The sequence below is a fragment of the Poecilia reticulata genome, chromosome 8 (assembly GCF_904066995.2).
Source record: "Poecilia reticulata chromosome 8, P_reticulata-male-v2, whole genome shotgun sequence".
Classification (NCBI taxonomy): Eukaryota; Metazoa; Chordata; class Actinopteri; order Cyprinodontiformes; family Poeciliidae; genus Poecilia; species Poecilia reticulata.
In genome coordinates, this window is record NC_088837.1 from 20,346,241 (window position 1) to 20,362,926 (window position 16,686).

Below are 16,686 nucleotides of genomic sequence, written 5' to 3' on the forward strand. Positions count from 1 at the left end.
GCACATTCTACTTTCAAACCACTTATATATGTATATATATATATATATATATATATATATATATATATATATATATATATATATATATATATATATATATATATATATATTTTTTTTTTGTCTAAGTAAGACATGTTGTAAAACACAACAAAATAAATCTGATCTTCTGCCACTAAAAGGGTTCTTCATTTGTGTCCTTTTTTTCCCTTTTGGAAGAGAGTGAAGGATTGAGCCACCTAAAGAGTGGCTCAACTCTGCCATGTTGTTATCATGTCTAAAAAATAAGGCCGGGGTTGAGGGAATCTTGTTTCAAGTTTTCTTCAGTCAATAAAGAAACAATGTACTTTTATGCGAAGACATTTGTCCAAGCCCTAGTGTGCCTCGAGCATGACGGTTTGGCTTTAATTACATGGAGTGTCCAATGATTTGAGGAAAGCACAGTGGAATCCTAATGACTGTAACGATTATCTCTGTGGCCAGAGGAGCCATTTGCCCGACTGGACTGTGGTGCCTGTTTTCTGCAGTTCATCCTGAAGGTAGCTGTAGCTTTTATCTAGACTAAAGCTGAAAAGCACAAGGCTTTTACTTTTGTTATTTATGTGAGTCTTCATTTATGGGTTCACACTGAAATATATACAATGGTTTACCTGCTAGATTCAAGGTTCTTCAGCTCCATCACTGTTTTGTAAAATACTACTCCAAAAAATATGTTAAAGGCTTTTCCTTATCTGAATGTAGGGGTAATTCTGTTTTTAGTAACAACACATGTGTATTTTAATTTAGACCTTTAGTTTGTATTTGTATTATGGCTTGTGATGGTTTTGTTCATAAATAAGCTTGATTAAAAAAAATAAAATCTGTTGCTAATGGAAAACAAAAAATATTGTGATATACAGATTTGTGACTGATGTCAAAACTTAAAATTACAATAACATATGTAAATATATCTTTCTTGCCTTCCTGATGAGAGTGGTAATTGTTTGTGTTTGGAATGGAGGTGGACAATCTGAAAGAGCAAATATTCTTCAGTGTTTAATCAAAACGATTAAATGATTTGGAGTTCCAAAATTACCATCCGATCTAAAAGAGTCTACAAGGGACAGGAACCAGTTTCTGGTGTCTGATGGATTAGGTACTTCATCTATTTCTGTGCATGCACATAAAAATAGACTGAAATTCAGCAGTTTATATTGTTTATGAAAAAATGATAAGTGATAGAAATCCCTCCATGTTAAGTAGCCTTTAAAAATCTCTCCTTAGAAATGTGACAGTTTTTTCTTTCCAAATGTTCGTCCTTCTCCGTTCAAGTGCCAGGCAGCATGGATAAATTAGGACCAAGCTTATTAAACAAGTGAGCCTCTAAATTACAACAGACTGGTCTTCCATGCATGGTTGACTGTCAGGGTCCATTCCCCTCCACCCTCAGAGAAAAAACAAACACAACAGGGAGGGGCTGTGCGGCACTTTCAGAAAGTGACCTTAACTAACACCAATATTTTTAGAGCACGATTTAACATGTTGATGAGCTGTAAGGACGTTCTAACATTATGTTGATCCCAACTGGAAACTCAATTTTTGCAACCTTTTACCTATTGTGACCAAACGAGCAAATCAATTAAATTTATGTTGTCAATAGAAAGTTTTTGCAGACATACAGTTGAAATCAAATGTTTACATACGCTGCATAAAAAGGTCCATAACCTTTTCCTCTGTCTGACATTCAGTGAAAATAAGCTAAGCATTTTGTAGATGCCAGAGCAGTTTAAAGGTTTAATAATCACGGAGAATATAAACTTATGAATTGAAAGAAAGTAACAAATTCCTTAAAGTATAATGCCTCTTATTCTGGCATTTACCTAATTGAAGCAAATGTTCAGTTCTTTAGAATTTTGATGCAGCGGGTCGTTTTACCACTTTAGATGCTTAAATCTTCTGTTCTTCTTAGTGTTCTAGCATGGATTTGGTTTATTTCCAGTAGGATGTGACTTCAACTTGCCCCAAGTTTCTTTGCCAGTTTACTTGCACATTTTGCATTGAGGCATTACTAGCTGGTCCTTATTATCCTATCAAAGGTCTGAGGTGAAGAGCATAAAAATGCTAACTTACAAGGTAGCCATCGAAAGATATGCTCAGAACACCAACACGTTCTAACACATGTAGGACTGGTATCCTACATGTGCTAATAAGGCCATTCGAGTGTTTGAATCAGCTGTGTTGGAGCAGAAAAATATCTAAACCATGCAGGACACTATAGTTTAAGGACTGAGTGGGCACACTGGTCTATAACGAGAGAGTGACAAAATGTGACCCTGCTTCCTGTCCTACTCCTCCCATGCTATCTCAAGCTAACTTTTCAATTTAAGTTTTATTTTATAACCTTGTAGCTGTTCAGTGACTGACTCATTGCAATGTGACATCACAATTTTATACTTAAGGGCAAGAAATATCAAACACTCTGCCCACTAACTCACTACATATCTTTTTTTTTCTTTCCATTCCTGAATAAGGCTAAGCATCAGTCACATCAGTTCTCTGGCCTGTGGTGTGCGTGACGCATCAAGCTGCTCTCATCTCTGCTAAGGAAGAAAAAAAAATAATGTGAGACAGCAACAAATATGCTGGCCAGCTATCAACTAAAAAGGCTGTCTGTATGAATCAGATATTTTTTTCCAGGCATGGTCCTTGGCAGCCCGTGTTTAGACTTGTTTGGATTTTACTTTACATTAAGACAGATTGATCAACATTCTGTGTGTGTAAGCTTTAAATTATTTGGGTAGACTACGTCACATCACTTCTGTCCAGGCTGGTAACCGATTGACAAATGTACACATTAATTATGTGTGCTATTTTTTTATATAAACAATGAAGTATACCAAAAAGGTTTTGTGTTTCGACGTATCACATTTGAGAAGCAATTTAGCTTGAACCGTAAGAATAAGAAGCTTCGACCAAGTTCTTGGAGAGTTTGTCTTGTGAGAAAGATTATCCCTACGTCTGCTGGCATGTAAATATAGATTATTTATTTTTACTTGCAAAAATCAAAGAGCTATTTTAAGAAATAGTCTTGTTTATCCAAGTCTATCTGCAGGCTCTCAGAGCCAGACATTATGCCTTAATTTGATCTCATGCAGCCACATACACAGACTGTAATTCCCATGAAAAATAATTTGAGTGACACAATCCTTGCTTAATCCTTTGTGGTTGTGTGTGACTGTGTGCATCTCCTGCATGTGTATAAACTTAAGCTAAACTAATCCTCTAAAATGCTTGAGATTAGGGATTTTTTTTGACAATGTGGAAGAGTTGAGTATCCATGACTCACAGATGACTTCTGGATGAAGGTGGGAAAAGAGTCTGAATTACAGTGACGGCCATACTTATCGGTACCCCAGATTTGTAAAAAGAAAAACAATTAGCGTTTTTTGAGCATCATTTCAAACTGAAAATAATAAAAAAAAACAAAAAAAAACTTTAAGTACATTTATACACTTTGCTAATTCTTTATCTATTTGTGAATAGTCAGCACTTAAAGCATATTGGTACCCTATCAATCCATCCATCCATACTTAAAACTAACAAAACAAAACAAATATTATCTCGTCCTACCATTTCAAAGTTGAACTTGTTGGAATGAAACACTCCCATATTTCTTTGGCATAAATATGCACATGTTTAAACAGGTGGTAAAGGATTTGTTCTGCTGTGGGCCAGTTTTGCTTCCAGCACTTTTGAAATGTCGTTGGCATGTGTAAGATCACAATTTTTGTTTATTTAAAGTAAATGCAAATCGCCTTCACTCTTCAAAAAGACTCAGAATAGGTCTTCATTTGATCTTATATCCAAAAAATATGGCCAGATCAATAGAGAAATGTCTTGCCAGACCCAAAATCTGAACTCTTCTATGACCGTCCCAGACTCCAAATCTAAGAAGTGTCCTGAAGAGACGAGAGAACAAGAGAGGAACCAAGACTCTACATTAAATCTAGAGGGATTGTACCAAAAGAAGAATGGTTAAACATCCCTGGTATGAAGTTGTTCAGTCAGATTTACTAATAATTCTTCCCATGACTAAAAAGATGGGTTTTTGAAGAAACACTCTTTGTAAAATTGTTACTGCAAAGGAGATAAGATTAGGTTTTTTCTCATTCATCTGTACCCGATAAATATGGCAGGCACTGTAAGTGCTCAGTGTTTTTCTCACTCCTGACTGATTATAGATTATTGTGATCTTTGTCACATTTTAATTCTCTAATGCAACATGTCGTTCCACGTAAATGAGGAAGTAAAAACCTCTGGAGCTGAAACGATACATAATCCATACAATCCCTATCAATTATACCTGCATGTCTCAGGTATTTTATCTCTCACACTAAACAACAGGTGCTCTATCTTTTGCCTGATGAGTTAATTAGGACAACTAGTGACAAGAGATGAGGTGGAAAATGGTTTGAATTGCATACAAAGCCTTTATAGGCCTGTAAGCCACTGACCTTTACTTGGAAGGTCACCCACAGTATAAAGTGTGTGCTCTTTATCGTTTGGAAGCCTGCGTCGTTGTGTGTGCCTGACGTTATATCCACCCATTAACAAATCCACAATTACCTTAAATCTCTCGCAAGCAAATATGATATTAGCTTCAAAGTCTCACAGTGAGTTCATCTGTTTACTCAGGATGACGAGACATGTTAGCACTGCAACATAAGCGCAAGAATAGAAAGAACAATATAAGAGGGAGAAGATGGAAACAAGGATGTCCTGAGAGAGTCAAGCTATGTGCAGGCTGTTTTTTTGAGTGATGTCTAATCAGCGCATCTCTGCCCTCTGAGCCAAAGATGTACTGGATGAGAAAAGCAATAGATCAGTATCTTAAGGACATTTTGCCCCCACACTCACCACAGGCTCATCACAGGCTCTGACTTTTAAGTTTTCACCCTTTTCCCGTCGTTCACTTTTCACATCCCTTCTCGGCCCATTTCCTTCACATCTATCCTCTGACCCCTTTCTCCCTTGCCGTCAATGGCGTCCAGGCCAGGTGGTCGAGGTTACATTATCCTCATGATTAACAGATGGTAAATAATCTACCCTGTGAGGACTTGAGGATGAGGGAAAAGGTGAAATATTTGCAGTCTAGCACAGTTTAAAATCTGTGCCTCTACCTCACAATGTGTTTAAATGCATTTTTTCTGCCTCAATAGTTGCCCGCGAAGCACCTCAAGACCTGCTCATCAGCTCAGTACTTTGTACTTGTTAGTTTTTGCACAATATTCACAAAAATGAACTTCAAGTTTAGGAAGAATTTGATTTAAAATTACAAGAATACATGTTGACATGTCTGATATGTGTAGAGATGAGAAATTCTGACCAAAAGGTTTTAAAGGGAATGGGTACCATAGCTGTAAAACATCCTGAAAAAAACAATGGAAAGGTCAAAGATATCACACTTTTAAGGGGAAAATCTTGGAATAAAACTATCATGAAGATTAGAGCATTTCTGATGGACCTACAAACTATTTCTTATCAGCCGGTGTTTTAATTAAGTGGGTGTTGAAATCTTTACTACGAAATGTCTTAGACACAACATAAGTGGGATATAAGTTTGCAAAAACCAAACAAGCTCACTTGAGAAAGAAGCTCTAATATTGACCCTAACTATAACAAGCAACTTTTGTGACTATATTGTTGGCCATAATGCAAAAATTAACAGTGAAATCACCCTTGTTACCTCTTTTTGCTTTTATTTTTTTGTTTGTTTTTTACTCCTGGATACCAAAACTGCTAAAATAGAGAAGATCGCATTCTGACTTGATAAGGTTTCACAAAACTGACCTCTGAACAGATTTATAGTAATGTTTTAATAAAGCTTTCTCTGCCTTTTGCCATCTGTAAACAAGAATCCAAGCTACATACAATTTAAATTATTAAAATTTACTATTGGCATAATGAATTTAGTTTGGTTTTTTAAACAAAGACTTCTACAAACATGTAGAAACATAGAGAAAAAAACCCTCAAATGACCCTACAATCTTCTCATAAGTCAAACGAATAAGCGTAGCCCATGTGACGAGTGGAGCGACTGTCCTTTGCGGAGGAGAGGGGGCGATTCTCTTTCACGCATCATTAGCCCTCCTCATCCTCTTGTGTGCATATGTGTTCGCCATCTGCTGCAGCCAATCAGAGCAGCCTGGACCACTCCAACTCCACTTGCTGTGTGATGGCATCTCATTGCTATCCCATCTCTGAGCATGAACCACACATGTTTTTTTTCACCCATTATGTTCTTCTTCCTTCCTCCATATTTCCTTTTCTTTCTTTGACGGAGCGGTACAATCAAAGTCCCTCGTGTTTCGAAGAGGTGGTCCATTTGGTTTTGGAAAAGTGATTTCATTTCTCCTCTCCCACTCAACAACCTCTGCTCCTGTTATCATTTGTGGCACAAAATAGGTTGTAATGGCCAGGCCATTGCTTTCTCCCAATGGACGATTGTAACTGAATGAGTTTGTGAGTAATGGGGTGATAATGGCGTAATAGGTAGAAGAATTAATGTGTGCTTCCTGTCAATGGACAGATCATTTGTGAGCTGGGTAGTTATGGTGAACAGGCGGAAATCTTTTCACTTTCATTTTGGAAGTAAAGAGAACCTTTTATTTCTCTGCCTTTTTATCTACCGTGACATTTTCAGTGATTACCTTGACAGCGTCAACCATCATAATTATTGTGCTTGTTTTGCATCAGTAATCCAACGTTTCTTTTCTTTCTTTTTTTTTTTCTCTGACCTGGTTGATGTAATGATGGATGTGAATAAATTGTACTTAAAATAGACCTTCCTGTAATGGCTGTGAGTGAGCTCGAGCTGAAAGACTCTCCCAAATTTAGATAAAATGATAATTGCTGTGAGCAGAATGAGCATATGGGCAACATATGTGTAGCTCACACTGCAGAAGAGTGTTAAATGTTAAAAAATATCACACTTTGCTTTTCTCTAATGAAGATTCACAACTAACAAACTGCACTCTGTAAATTCAATATGCAACTAATAAATAGCAGTTACCCAAGTGTTTCAGTGTCATTAAATCAATGACAAGCATTATGGTTTAAGGAGTAACCTGAGGAGTTATGTGAAACTGGGACCTGCTTTAAAAACTTTAGGATTGGCCAATGCTCTTTTGTAAATTATTTTTTGTAAATTTCTTACTTGTGTGCTTTCTGAACAAAACAATGTCAAAATGACAATCGGCAACTATTGTGTAATCACAGCAAAAATGAAGTATATTTTCTATCAGTGCTGTGTTTTTAAACCAGTAATTGATCTTTTGTTTCCATGTGTTACTAAAACTTCAGTTACAATAACAACACGCAGATTCATTAGTACTAAATACAAAACACAAAACTATGTTAAAAACACTGAAAATCACTGATATGCACAAAATATGCTAAACCTTAGAATATGACACAGGGTGTACTTTCTTTTTTATGGATTATTGGCTTTATCTGGTGTACCATAGATGTGGACTTTGTTAATTTAGGTGCAAGAATTAAGGTAGAATATCTTCTAGTAAATAGAAACACACAGTGACTTGGAGCTTAAATCTGATCACTGGTTTGGAAATTATAACACAATATGATACCAGTTACTGAAAAAAGTGATCATATTGTAAACATTTTTTACATTTTTGCCTTGCATTGTTGTTTTACATCATCACTTGGTTTCTCACCAGAATAGCCAATCTAGTGAGAAATTGGTTGGCAGTAAATACCTTTTTTGCTATTGTCCCTATAATAACAAAACAGCTTAATTTTTTCAAAATTAAGCTGTTTTTTATTATTCATTTTCAACTACTTTTACAGCAGGAACAGCACTTCAAAACAACCACAGAATAAATAAACCAACCCCAAGCCAGATTCAGCCAGAAGGTAGTGGCATTTGTATATTTAGGAGTCTCGATGTTCCTGAATGGAACAGATTCAGAAAGGATCACTGGGTGCTGTGGTTCGGCACGTGAGCCGACAACCATAAGCTGCCAGTGCGTACTACTACATAGAAAATATTAGGGAGTATATTTTGATGCTGCCAGTGCCTGCAGCCCTCAAATGTATTATAGAGGAACTTGGTATAACGTTTTCTTCTGTCTGTGATCGTATTCTTTTACCTCACATTTTGGGTAGGGTAGCAATGTTTATTGCTGTTTTTTCAGATATCTGTGATTGCATTTTCTGTTATTATTATGATTAATGTGGCTGCTCTATCCAAACATCTTTCAAAGAAATTTAATGATTTCTTTGAAATCATTAAATAGTTGATTCCTTAATCAGGATTAGCGGCGGGTGGAGGATGTTGTCTCACTCATAATGATTTTTTTAACAGCTGGAGGGCTGAAAGACTCGGGCCAGATTTGATTTTTGACAGCTATTAAAAAGTCAACAAAATGATCAGCCCACACACTGGTTGATAAGATGTCAGATTTCTCTTGACAGGATACTTGTGGGACGGATGAAGTGGGCATTATGACTAACTAATCTCATCCCTAATTAGAGCAAAGATGGACAGCTCCAGACTTATTTGGGTTTTCAATTCTCTCCCTGTACTAAGCATGATCTGAACAATCCTTGGCTTTTCCAAATAATGTGGCCTGAGAAGCATGTCCTTGAGGGTTCATTGAATTTTTTTGGTCTCAGGTAAAGATTGACTTCAGACTCCAAGGATATGTTTAGTAATTTATTTTTCTGTCTCCATTTCCCTATGCAAGAACCCAAAGTTATTTTACTAGGTTATCCAAATATTGATCAAAGTCTCATAAACTGGAAGATCAAGCTCTTTGCAAACAGAGTTTGCAAAGAGTTTTTGCAAACTCTTTGCAAAAACTCTTTAATTATTTTTTAAGGTGATTGAAACTGTAACATCTCAGGAAGGAGCAGTGAGCCGCAGACGTCGTTCAGAGTGACTGTAAAGTAAAGCTTTCTATCCTGTAGTATCTATGTTTAGTACTGTTGCTGCAACCACTGACATTCTCATTTGTCACCACCACTAAGCCATCGCACTATTCTAAGAGCGCAGACTGTACAGAAGCTGATCTGGTCTAACAACTCTGCACTGAAGACTTCAATGGGTCGGTCTCATACTGACCCATTGATGTGTTTAACTGCTTGTTTCCAGCCAGATCGACTATAAATGTTTATTGCATTGAAACCTATTGCTACTTGTTTGTGGTGTTACACTTCCACAGGTAAAACATAAGTTAGTAACATTAGTTCTTAATATAAATGTTTTACACCATAAGAATATTGTGAACATGTCATGGTGTATTTATTATTATGTGTAATTTTAAGTATAAGTCTATATTGATTTTTGGAAGGCATGGTTTGTGGCATGATGTGTGTTTTGATACACTCTAGTCAATCCTCAACTGTGATTAACATCAAATTAAAGTTTTAATTTGACATAAACCGGTTTTATCCAGTGCTAAGTGACAAGTTTTAAATTAAAAAAACAGTTATTTCTTTAAAAAGATTTGCATTGCCATGAACTTTAATGTAATAGCTCATGTCTGACATACAGCATTTATTTAATCACATGCTACAAACCAACCTGGACCTGAATATGAAAAAGTAATTGGTTGCTAAACCTAATATCTTTGTCATGAACAACTGGTAATGGGTTTTTAATGTTGGTGTGGGGAAACTTTGACCCACTCTCCTTTGCATGATTGATTTAATTCAACTACCGCAAACGTTTCATGGTAGTTGAATTATAACCGAAATACACTCACAGATTGATGGTTGGACAGTTTTCCTTATGAATTTTGCTCACCATCAGGAAATCCTAATTTTTTTGTGTTTCCGGTGTGTGGGCCTCATTTTTGAAATCACGATTTGACACAAGTGTCAATTATTGTTTCACATGGGGTCAAGTAAATTAAATCCTCAATTAAAATTTGTTAGATGACATGAAACGTGTAAGTGTGACAAAAACAAGCAAAAATAAAAATAAATCTGTAAGGAGGGAATTACTTTTTCACAGTCCCATAGCTGTCAGCATTTTTATTCCTTCAAGTGATTAATGAACACCAGTCGGCTCTGTTGCTACCTTCAAGGCAGTGATGGAGAGGCCCCTTAATCCCAGGTCTTATCCCAAAATACAGATGGAAACAGATAGGCTATATTACCACAGCGCGGTGTGTCTGTGCAATCATAAAGAACGTGCCAATTCTGTTTATTGCCTCATGATGAATAATTGATATGGTGATATAATTATGTTCCTCAGATGTTTTGGCTGTTTAGAGGATGGCAGCAGAGAATTTTGTCATTAATAGCCCTTTAATTATGTGCGTGAACCTGATTGATTCACTAAACTTCCTGTGAGAGCAATTGACAAGACGTACATATAATTGCACATAACACTCCTTCTGACAATTGTGCCTTCTCTCACATCCGCACACACTTTCCCAGTGCTTAAATCGTCTGCTTCCTAATTAGCCTAGTTTAACTGTGTTAACAGGTTCCTTCGGGTCTTTCAACTGATAGAAATGAGAAAGACAGGAGGGGTAAGAGGTGTGCGTTGCTTCATGTCTGCATGTAGAAAACATCTGGTACTTTTAGCACCACATCATGTCACCACACACATACACACTGCAAAGGTTTTCCTCATGAGTCTATTCGAACCTCAGCCTTAGCAGTCGCCTTTGACCTTCTCATGTCAAATATGAAATTAGCCACATGCTTGAAGGCACACCGTGCAGATCCCAGTATGTCTTGATGGTGCTTGCTGTGCCAAGTAGCACGCTCATGAGGTAGATCTCATTCTGAACGAATGTTTAATGTCTTTTTTTTTTTTTTTTTCCACTGAGTTCATGGGTTAAACTTTAATAATGGCTTTGTCAGTGCGGTTTTCTGTAGGGATCACCATGTGGACTTGAAAAATACGTGTGCATGTGTGTGTTCACGCACCGCTCCTTGTATACTGCTGTAATTGCACTCTATCAATCAAATCGCTACCACAGTGTCTCCCCACCATGTTTCTCTGCTCTAAAAGATTGCGTGTGACCCAGATACCACAGAGAGGTAACAGAGTGATGATTTATGGCCTTGGATGTGTCTGTCCGATTCCATGTTTCGCCATGCATGCTCAGTTGGCCTCATCTGTCGATGTTACACCGATAGGCATCCCATCGCTGAATACGTACACAAGGCATGCTGCAGGTGCCTGAGGGTTAAGAAAGCCATAAGCACATCCTCATCAAAGGCATGGCATGCATATTGTTCACGTTACAGAAGTGTGTCTGTTACCATTCGCCTCCCATCAGCACCCCTCCTGCTGCTCTCACTCTTTGCCTCTGCTTTTGCAGTCTCTGCCGGCACAGGGCGGAAAAGCCTTTCTCAGATTGCTCTGATTTCGTGATAAGAGCAAGAGTGACACAGCATGAGAACAGTCTTGAAAACTTGCTCACATGCTCCTGATTATAATTTCGCTTATACTCATGTGGCATGTGAGCAAGTCCACATTTGCAGCTTCAGACACGTCTGGCACAAATTGTAGTGCTTTTTGAATAAATGTTCATGTACAGTAGTTGAAAAGTTGCACAAAACTTTTTTTTTTTATTGAGCTGTTCCCTTCCATGGAAAGCAAGAAGTTTAATCCTTTCAAACTTTTCGACCAATGCATAATTCACTCCAATCAAGTCCATGATGTGACAACAGCAAGACTTTCATTTATACCTAAGCCATGACATTGTTGAAATAATATTGATGGAGCAAAGACTGCCTAGAGTATTTTTTATGCTGTATTGTTATTTAAAGTGGGCTAAAGAGAACACAACAATGAGAGAACAAGAGTGAGAACAAGAGCTGAGGGAAACCATTTCAAAATGGATGTATCATGTGGAAAACACATCAAACCACCACATTCACAGATGTGGAGATACTGTAGTTGGAAGAATCAGATTTTATATTTTGTATTAAAGATGCAAAAAAAGTTAAAACCATATTTGACAATAAATCATTTAGATCTGAATCACATGCATATGTTATGGAGTTGTGTGGAACTAAATCCTGTCTAGGATTTGTTTAGTTATTGATGAAATACTGAATTATTCAAATCCCCACACATGTCAAGCTATGTATTTAAGATAGTTTGCCTGTTATGTGCATACTAATGATCAGCACCCAGTCAAAAACGGTTTAGTTAGAGGTTAGAAACCAGTGACGTGCGGTCAGGAAAATAATATATAATAATAAAATCATTTATGTTACTATTTTCACTCTATGGTTTGTAATATAAAGTACCTATTTTTTACTTAGCTTAGTCAATTCTGATTATTTTTTTCTTCAAAATCGCTGGATTTTCCCATTCAAATGCTCAGAAGCGAAGCCGGTGAGGCAGCAGCGAGCTGAGCCTCACTTGGGATTGCGCAACCTCTCGCTAACCGCACTGGCTGCCATTATATGACAGCATGTTCATCCTGTATGTACGCCGGCAATAAAATGGCTAAAAAACATTTAATATATGGACTGATTTTCCATAATTTAGTTTATGTCTAAAATGTACAGTGTTTTTTGTCACCAACTGTGTGTGTATCGTGTTTTGTGTGCGGAGGAGCGATAAGAAAGAGAACAGACTCGAGGTGAAGCAGGCAGTTGTCTTGCCTCACCGCTGGGGGCGCTCATGATCCCAGATATTGTGACTCCACAACTGCAGAGTAAGACACAGTGAGCTAGCCATGGAGCTAGCCACACAGTAAATAAGTAAAGTACAGCGATATATTTGTTTTCTTCTCTCTTCCGACGTCAACATAAAAGACTACATTTCTACACTTCAACAGTTTTCTAAAGTGGATTTTCAATTGAAGCAGGAGATAATAACTAAAGGAAGACCAACACCGGAGCTGAACGTTTTACTTGGAGACAGTTTGATGATTCGGAGTAGAAAAGACATGCCGAGGATAGACTTGGCTTTGGATGAACGGATATTTTTGTGCAGAATTAGGGGTGAATGGATTTCATTGATAAGTAAAGGTAAGACAGGAATAAGATGGTTTTATTTAGTTTTTTAATGAAATGAGCGTTTTGTGGGCTACAGTTTGTATGTCTAAATAATTCAGTAAAGTAGAAGCGGTAGCGAATCTACCACAGCAATTATTTATTAATAAAACATTAAGCCTAAAACGTACTACCCGTGTGCAAAATTCTTGAATGTTTTTTGGTGTTAAATCCTAAAACATGAAGCGGCATTGTTGTCAGTTGCTATGGCAACGAGTCTGCGTGTAGCTTGGCTGAAGCGCTTTCTCGCTCTTTCCCTTTGCTGTGGATCATAGCACGAAATTAATACCCACATTTCTAAGTTTCACTGAGTTAACGCGGCTATGGATGACGTGTAAAAGATTAATCTTTTTGCCCCCCAGCGTTGTGTGCCTGAGCGAAATTTCCGTACGTCCAATAACATGCATGGTGCCTTTATAAGTCGTAAATCAGTGCCTCACCAGCAATGAACCTCACCGCACGTCACTGTTAGAAACCCATTAGCAACAACTGGCTTCAGATGGACACAGAATGGATAGTGATTCTAGGGGATGTTATGACTATGGATAAACCTGGTTATGACCCATCATGAGGTGCTGACAGATATACAGTAACATAGCAGTCCAAACATTTCTCAGGGATCACAGTCACACCTCAAACTTGGCATCATCTTCGTCTTCCTCTAGTTAAGGTTTGGCGATGGAAGCTATAATATCTTGCACGTTATTTCTTTATTTAGACATCTTTCTCATCCAAACTGTACCAGTGTAGCAGAAGTGATAATAAGTCCGTGTTTCTGTTTGTTTGTTTTTACCTGATTAAATCACTCTGAAATAGATCTTCTGTCATTTCAATTCTGATAAATCTTAATCTGACAATGATACAGGATTTACTCTATGTGAAGAAATGAATTGGATTTGAAGGTGAGGTTAATTTAGTCAGAATTTTGATGCATTAGTAGTTAAATTTTCATATTGGTTAATATAATGTATTATTTTATGTATTAAAATTCATATAAGGTTCAGTAAACTGAAAAATGTTCCTAAAGTTTCAGCAAATCATCGAGATGTTTTCCTTCTGAGCTCACAAGTTTCACCATTTGTTGCTTTATGTAAATCCCTGACTCAGTAATAATAAGATGGAGGATGTTTTGCAGCAGGATATCTTATAGCAAATTCCTCTTTCTCCAAATTATAGCATTTTATGACTTATTCTCTGTGATTTTGCTTATTACTGTGCTTTAAGGGTTATTTTGCACTCATCAGATTTCTTCCTGTTGGCTTTGTGTGATGGATAAACATCAAAAAGTGCCAGAAACCTTTTGACATTGCTGCTTGTATCAAACCAAATAATCTCCATTCTTTCACTGTGTGTCCCCTTGCGTAGCATGGCAACATAAATAATGAGCACGTTCAGTTCTAGGTAGGTAATCCTTCCTCTAATCGGAGTTGGCACTAGGAGTGCAGCAGGCACTGATAGATGCAGGGGCAGCTTATTGGCAAGGACAGCTTGCATGCCAGCATCAACACCATCACTGATCTGTGGATAATGCAGCTGGATTCTCACTTTTAGATACAACAACATGCATCCAGACACACAACTGAACTAAACCCGCTCTGACACAGCACTTCAGCAATCTCTTCATCTCCCTTTATTGATATTCCTGTTTTTTACTCTGTCTCTAGGGCTCACTCCAAGCACCAGTGTAAAGTGTGTCCATACATTTGCATGAGTGTTTATCTGAAAATACAGAATCTGATTGATGACATAATGCTTCAGATGGTTTAAGTTCTAATCGGACTGTTTGATTTCCTCCGCTTCAACAGCTGTTAGTGGTGTTCTCTGATCCATACTGCTTATTGTTTTTTCTTTTTTTTTTTTAACTTAAGCTATTTAACAATATAAAATATCAAAGGCCGTTTTCCTCTGAACTTCTTTAAAGCAGAGGGAGCTGTCAGTTTCCTCAATGATGTGTGTTGTGAGCGCACCATTATGAGCACCGTTAAATAATTTTATTGTAATGGCTACATACTGAAAGCATTTTCAGCGATAGATTAGTCCAAATTCTGTTCCTATTGCAGGGACTGGGCTTCTTTTTTTTTTTAAATGATCTCAAATCTCAAATTAATTTTCAAACTGGTTGTATTCTCTTAAAGAAAACTTGAAAAAAAAAAGTTTTGAATCTATTAAGATGCATATGTCCCTTTCTTCCCCTAAAAATCTGACAACATTCTTTCTATTAATTTTTATTTCTTAAAATTTCACATTCTTAGCTTGTTGTATATTTGGTATAGGTCATCTTTGGCTATTTACAATGTCAATCAGCCAGATGCTTTATGTGGTTACAGAAGATCAGGAGATAAAACTTAAAAATAAATATTTATCATTCAAAATTCAGGTTTAAGTTATTGTTGTTATTTTTCTCCACTCTTTTATGGTCTAATTGTCAGACATTGGTCACTTTAATTCACTTTTTGGGTTGAGAAAATGAACTCGATGTCTTGAGCCAAATGTATAATCCAAACTTGTGGTACATCAGCCCAGGCCTGGATCGGTCTATATTTGACACAGGGCTGGGAACAATATTTAGGGCAACATGCCCTAAATTTGGTTGGTTTTCACCCCACAGTTTTTAGAGTGTACTCTATTTTCCCCAACATAGTTAGATTAATTGGTGATTTTAACTTTCCGTCTTTCATGTCTCTGCTCTGGTGTTGAAGTAGTGTCCTGTTTCAACTGTACTCTGCTTTTCGTTCCCTCTCAGGGCTGTGCATTTATTAAGCAAATGTAGAAAATGGACAAATGGGTGGATTTTGGAAACATTTCTCTTAAACAAACTATATGTTGACATTTTTAGCACTTTCTTTTAGTGTAAAGAAACAATGTTTCAACCTCTCAAGCCTGCACACTGAGAATGTCCCCTAGAATATCTACAGAAGCATCACGTTGGCAGCAACTGAATCAACAGGGACAGATTCAAAGCGACTTCCAACATGTGTGGTGATGTGTTGCTGAAAAGACCAACATGATTGTTTTAATGTCACGCCAGCGGGGCCCTAACTGTCTCGTTCTTTTGCTGCAATCTGAGGAGTCTGAATCCGTTTAGGTCACCCTTGTCTAACGTGTGTGTCGTCAAAAGAACACGTTTTCTGTGTTTTACATGGTTATGAGAAGCAGTATGAGAGAATGTCTGCTACACTTCCCAAACAGACCAAACAGACCAGGAGCTATTCCTGTACTCCAACGCCTGCTGATTCACCATACTCTTTTTTTCTTTAAAGACTTACAATTATCTTCCCACTTGAAAAAACATCTTAGTGGGATAACGTGTTTACTTGGATTGTGTGTGTTTGTGCATTTGTTTTTATGCACAGGCGCATGAGGTTTCTTTGGAGCCACGTTCAACATTTAATCATCACATCAGAAAATAAGCAAAACATGCACGTTTTTTCTGAATGCTGACCTCTTCATCTGTCCTAAGGTAACCTGTTTCATCTCACATTTAACTACCATGCTGCTTAGCCATGATTTGCCTCTTATTGGTATCTGTGTCATGGATGCTTTGTGTGAAAATCACATTGTTCATTACACGAAGAATGTGACTTTATTTCTAAGTCATATGAGACAATGTTTGCGTTGGTGTTTGGAAAGGCATGCAGGTACCTCATTCTGACCTGG

The 16,686-nt window shown here is 37.3% G+C and overlaps 1 protein-coding gene across 3 annotated transcripts in view; it reads left to right on the top strand.

Moving 5' to 3' along the window:
* Positions 1 to 16,686, top strand: part of znf385c (zinc finger protein 385C) — a 139,469-nt gene that overhangs the window by 12,365 nt on the left and 110,418 nt on the right. The window contains exon 1 of one of the 3 annotated variants that reach the window (XM_081610178.1): positions 12,628 to 13,005. The exons of the other annotated variants lie outside the window; for them this stretch is intronic. Within the exon in view, the coding sequence (XP_081466304.1) occupies positions 12,903 to 13,005 (103 nt within the window). The 5' untranslated portion in view covers positions 12,628 to 12,902. Of the gene's footprint in view, positions 1 to 12,627; positions 13,006 to 16,686 lie in introns of those variants that run through there. 3 annotated transcript variants of the gene reach the window in all.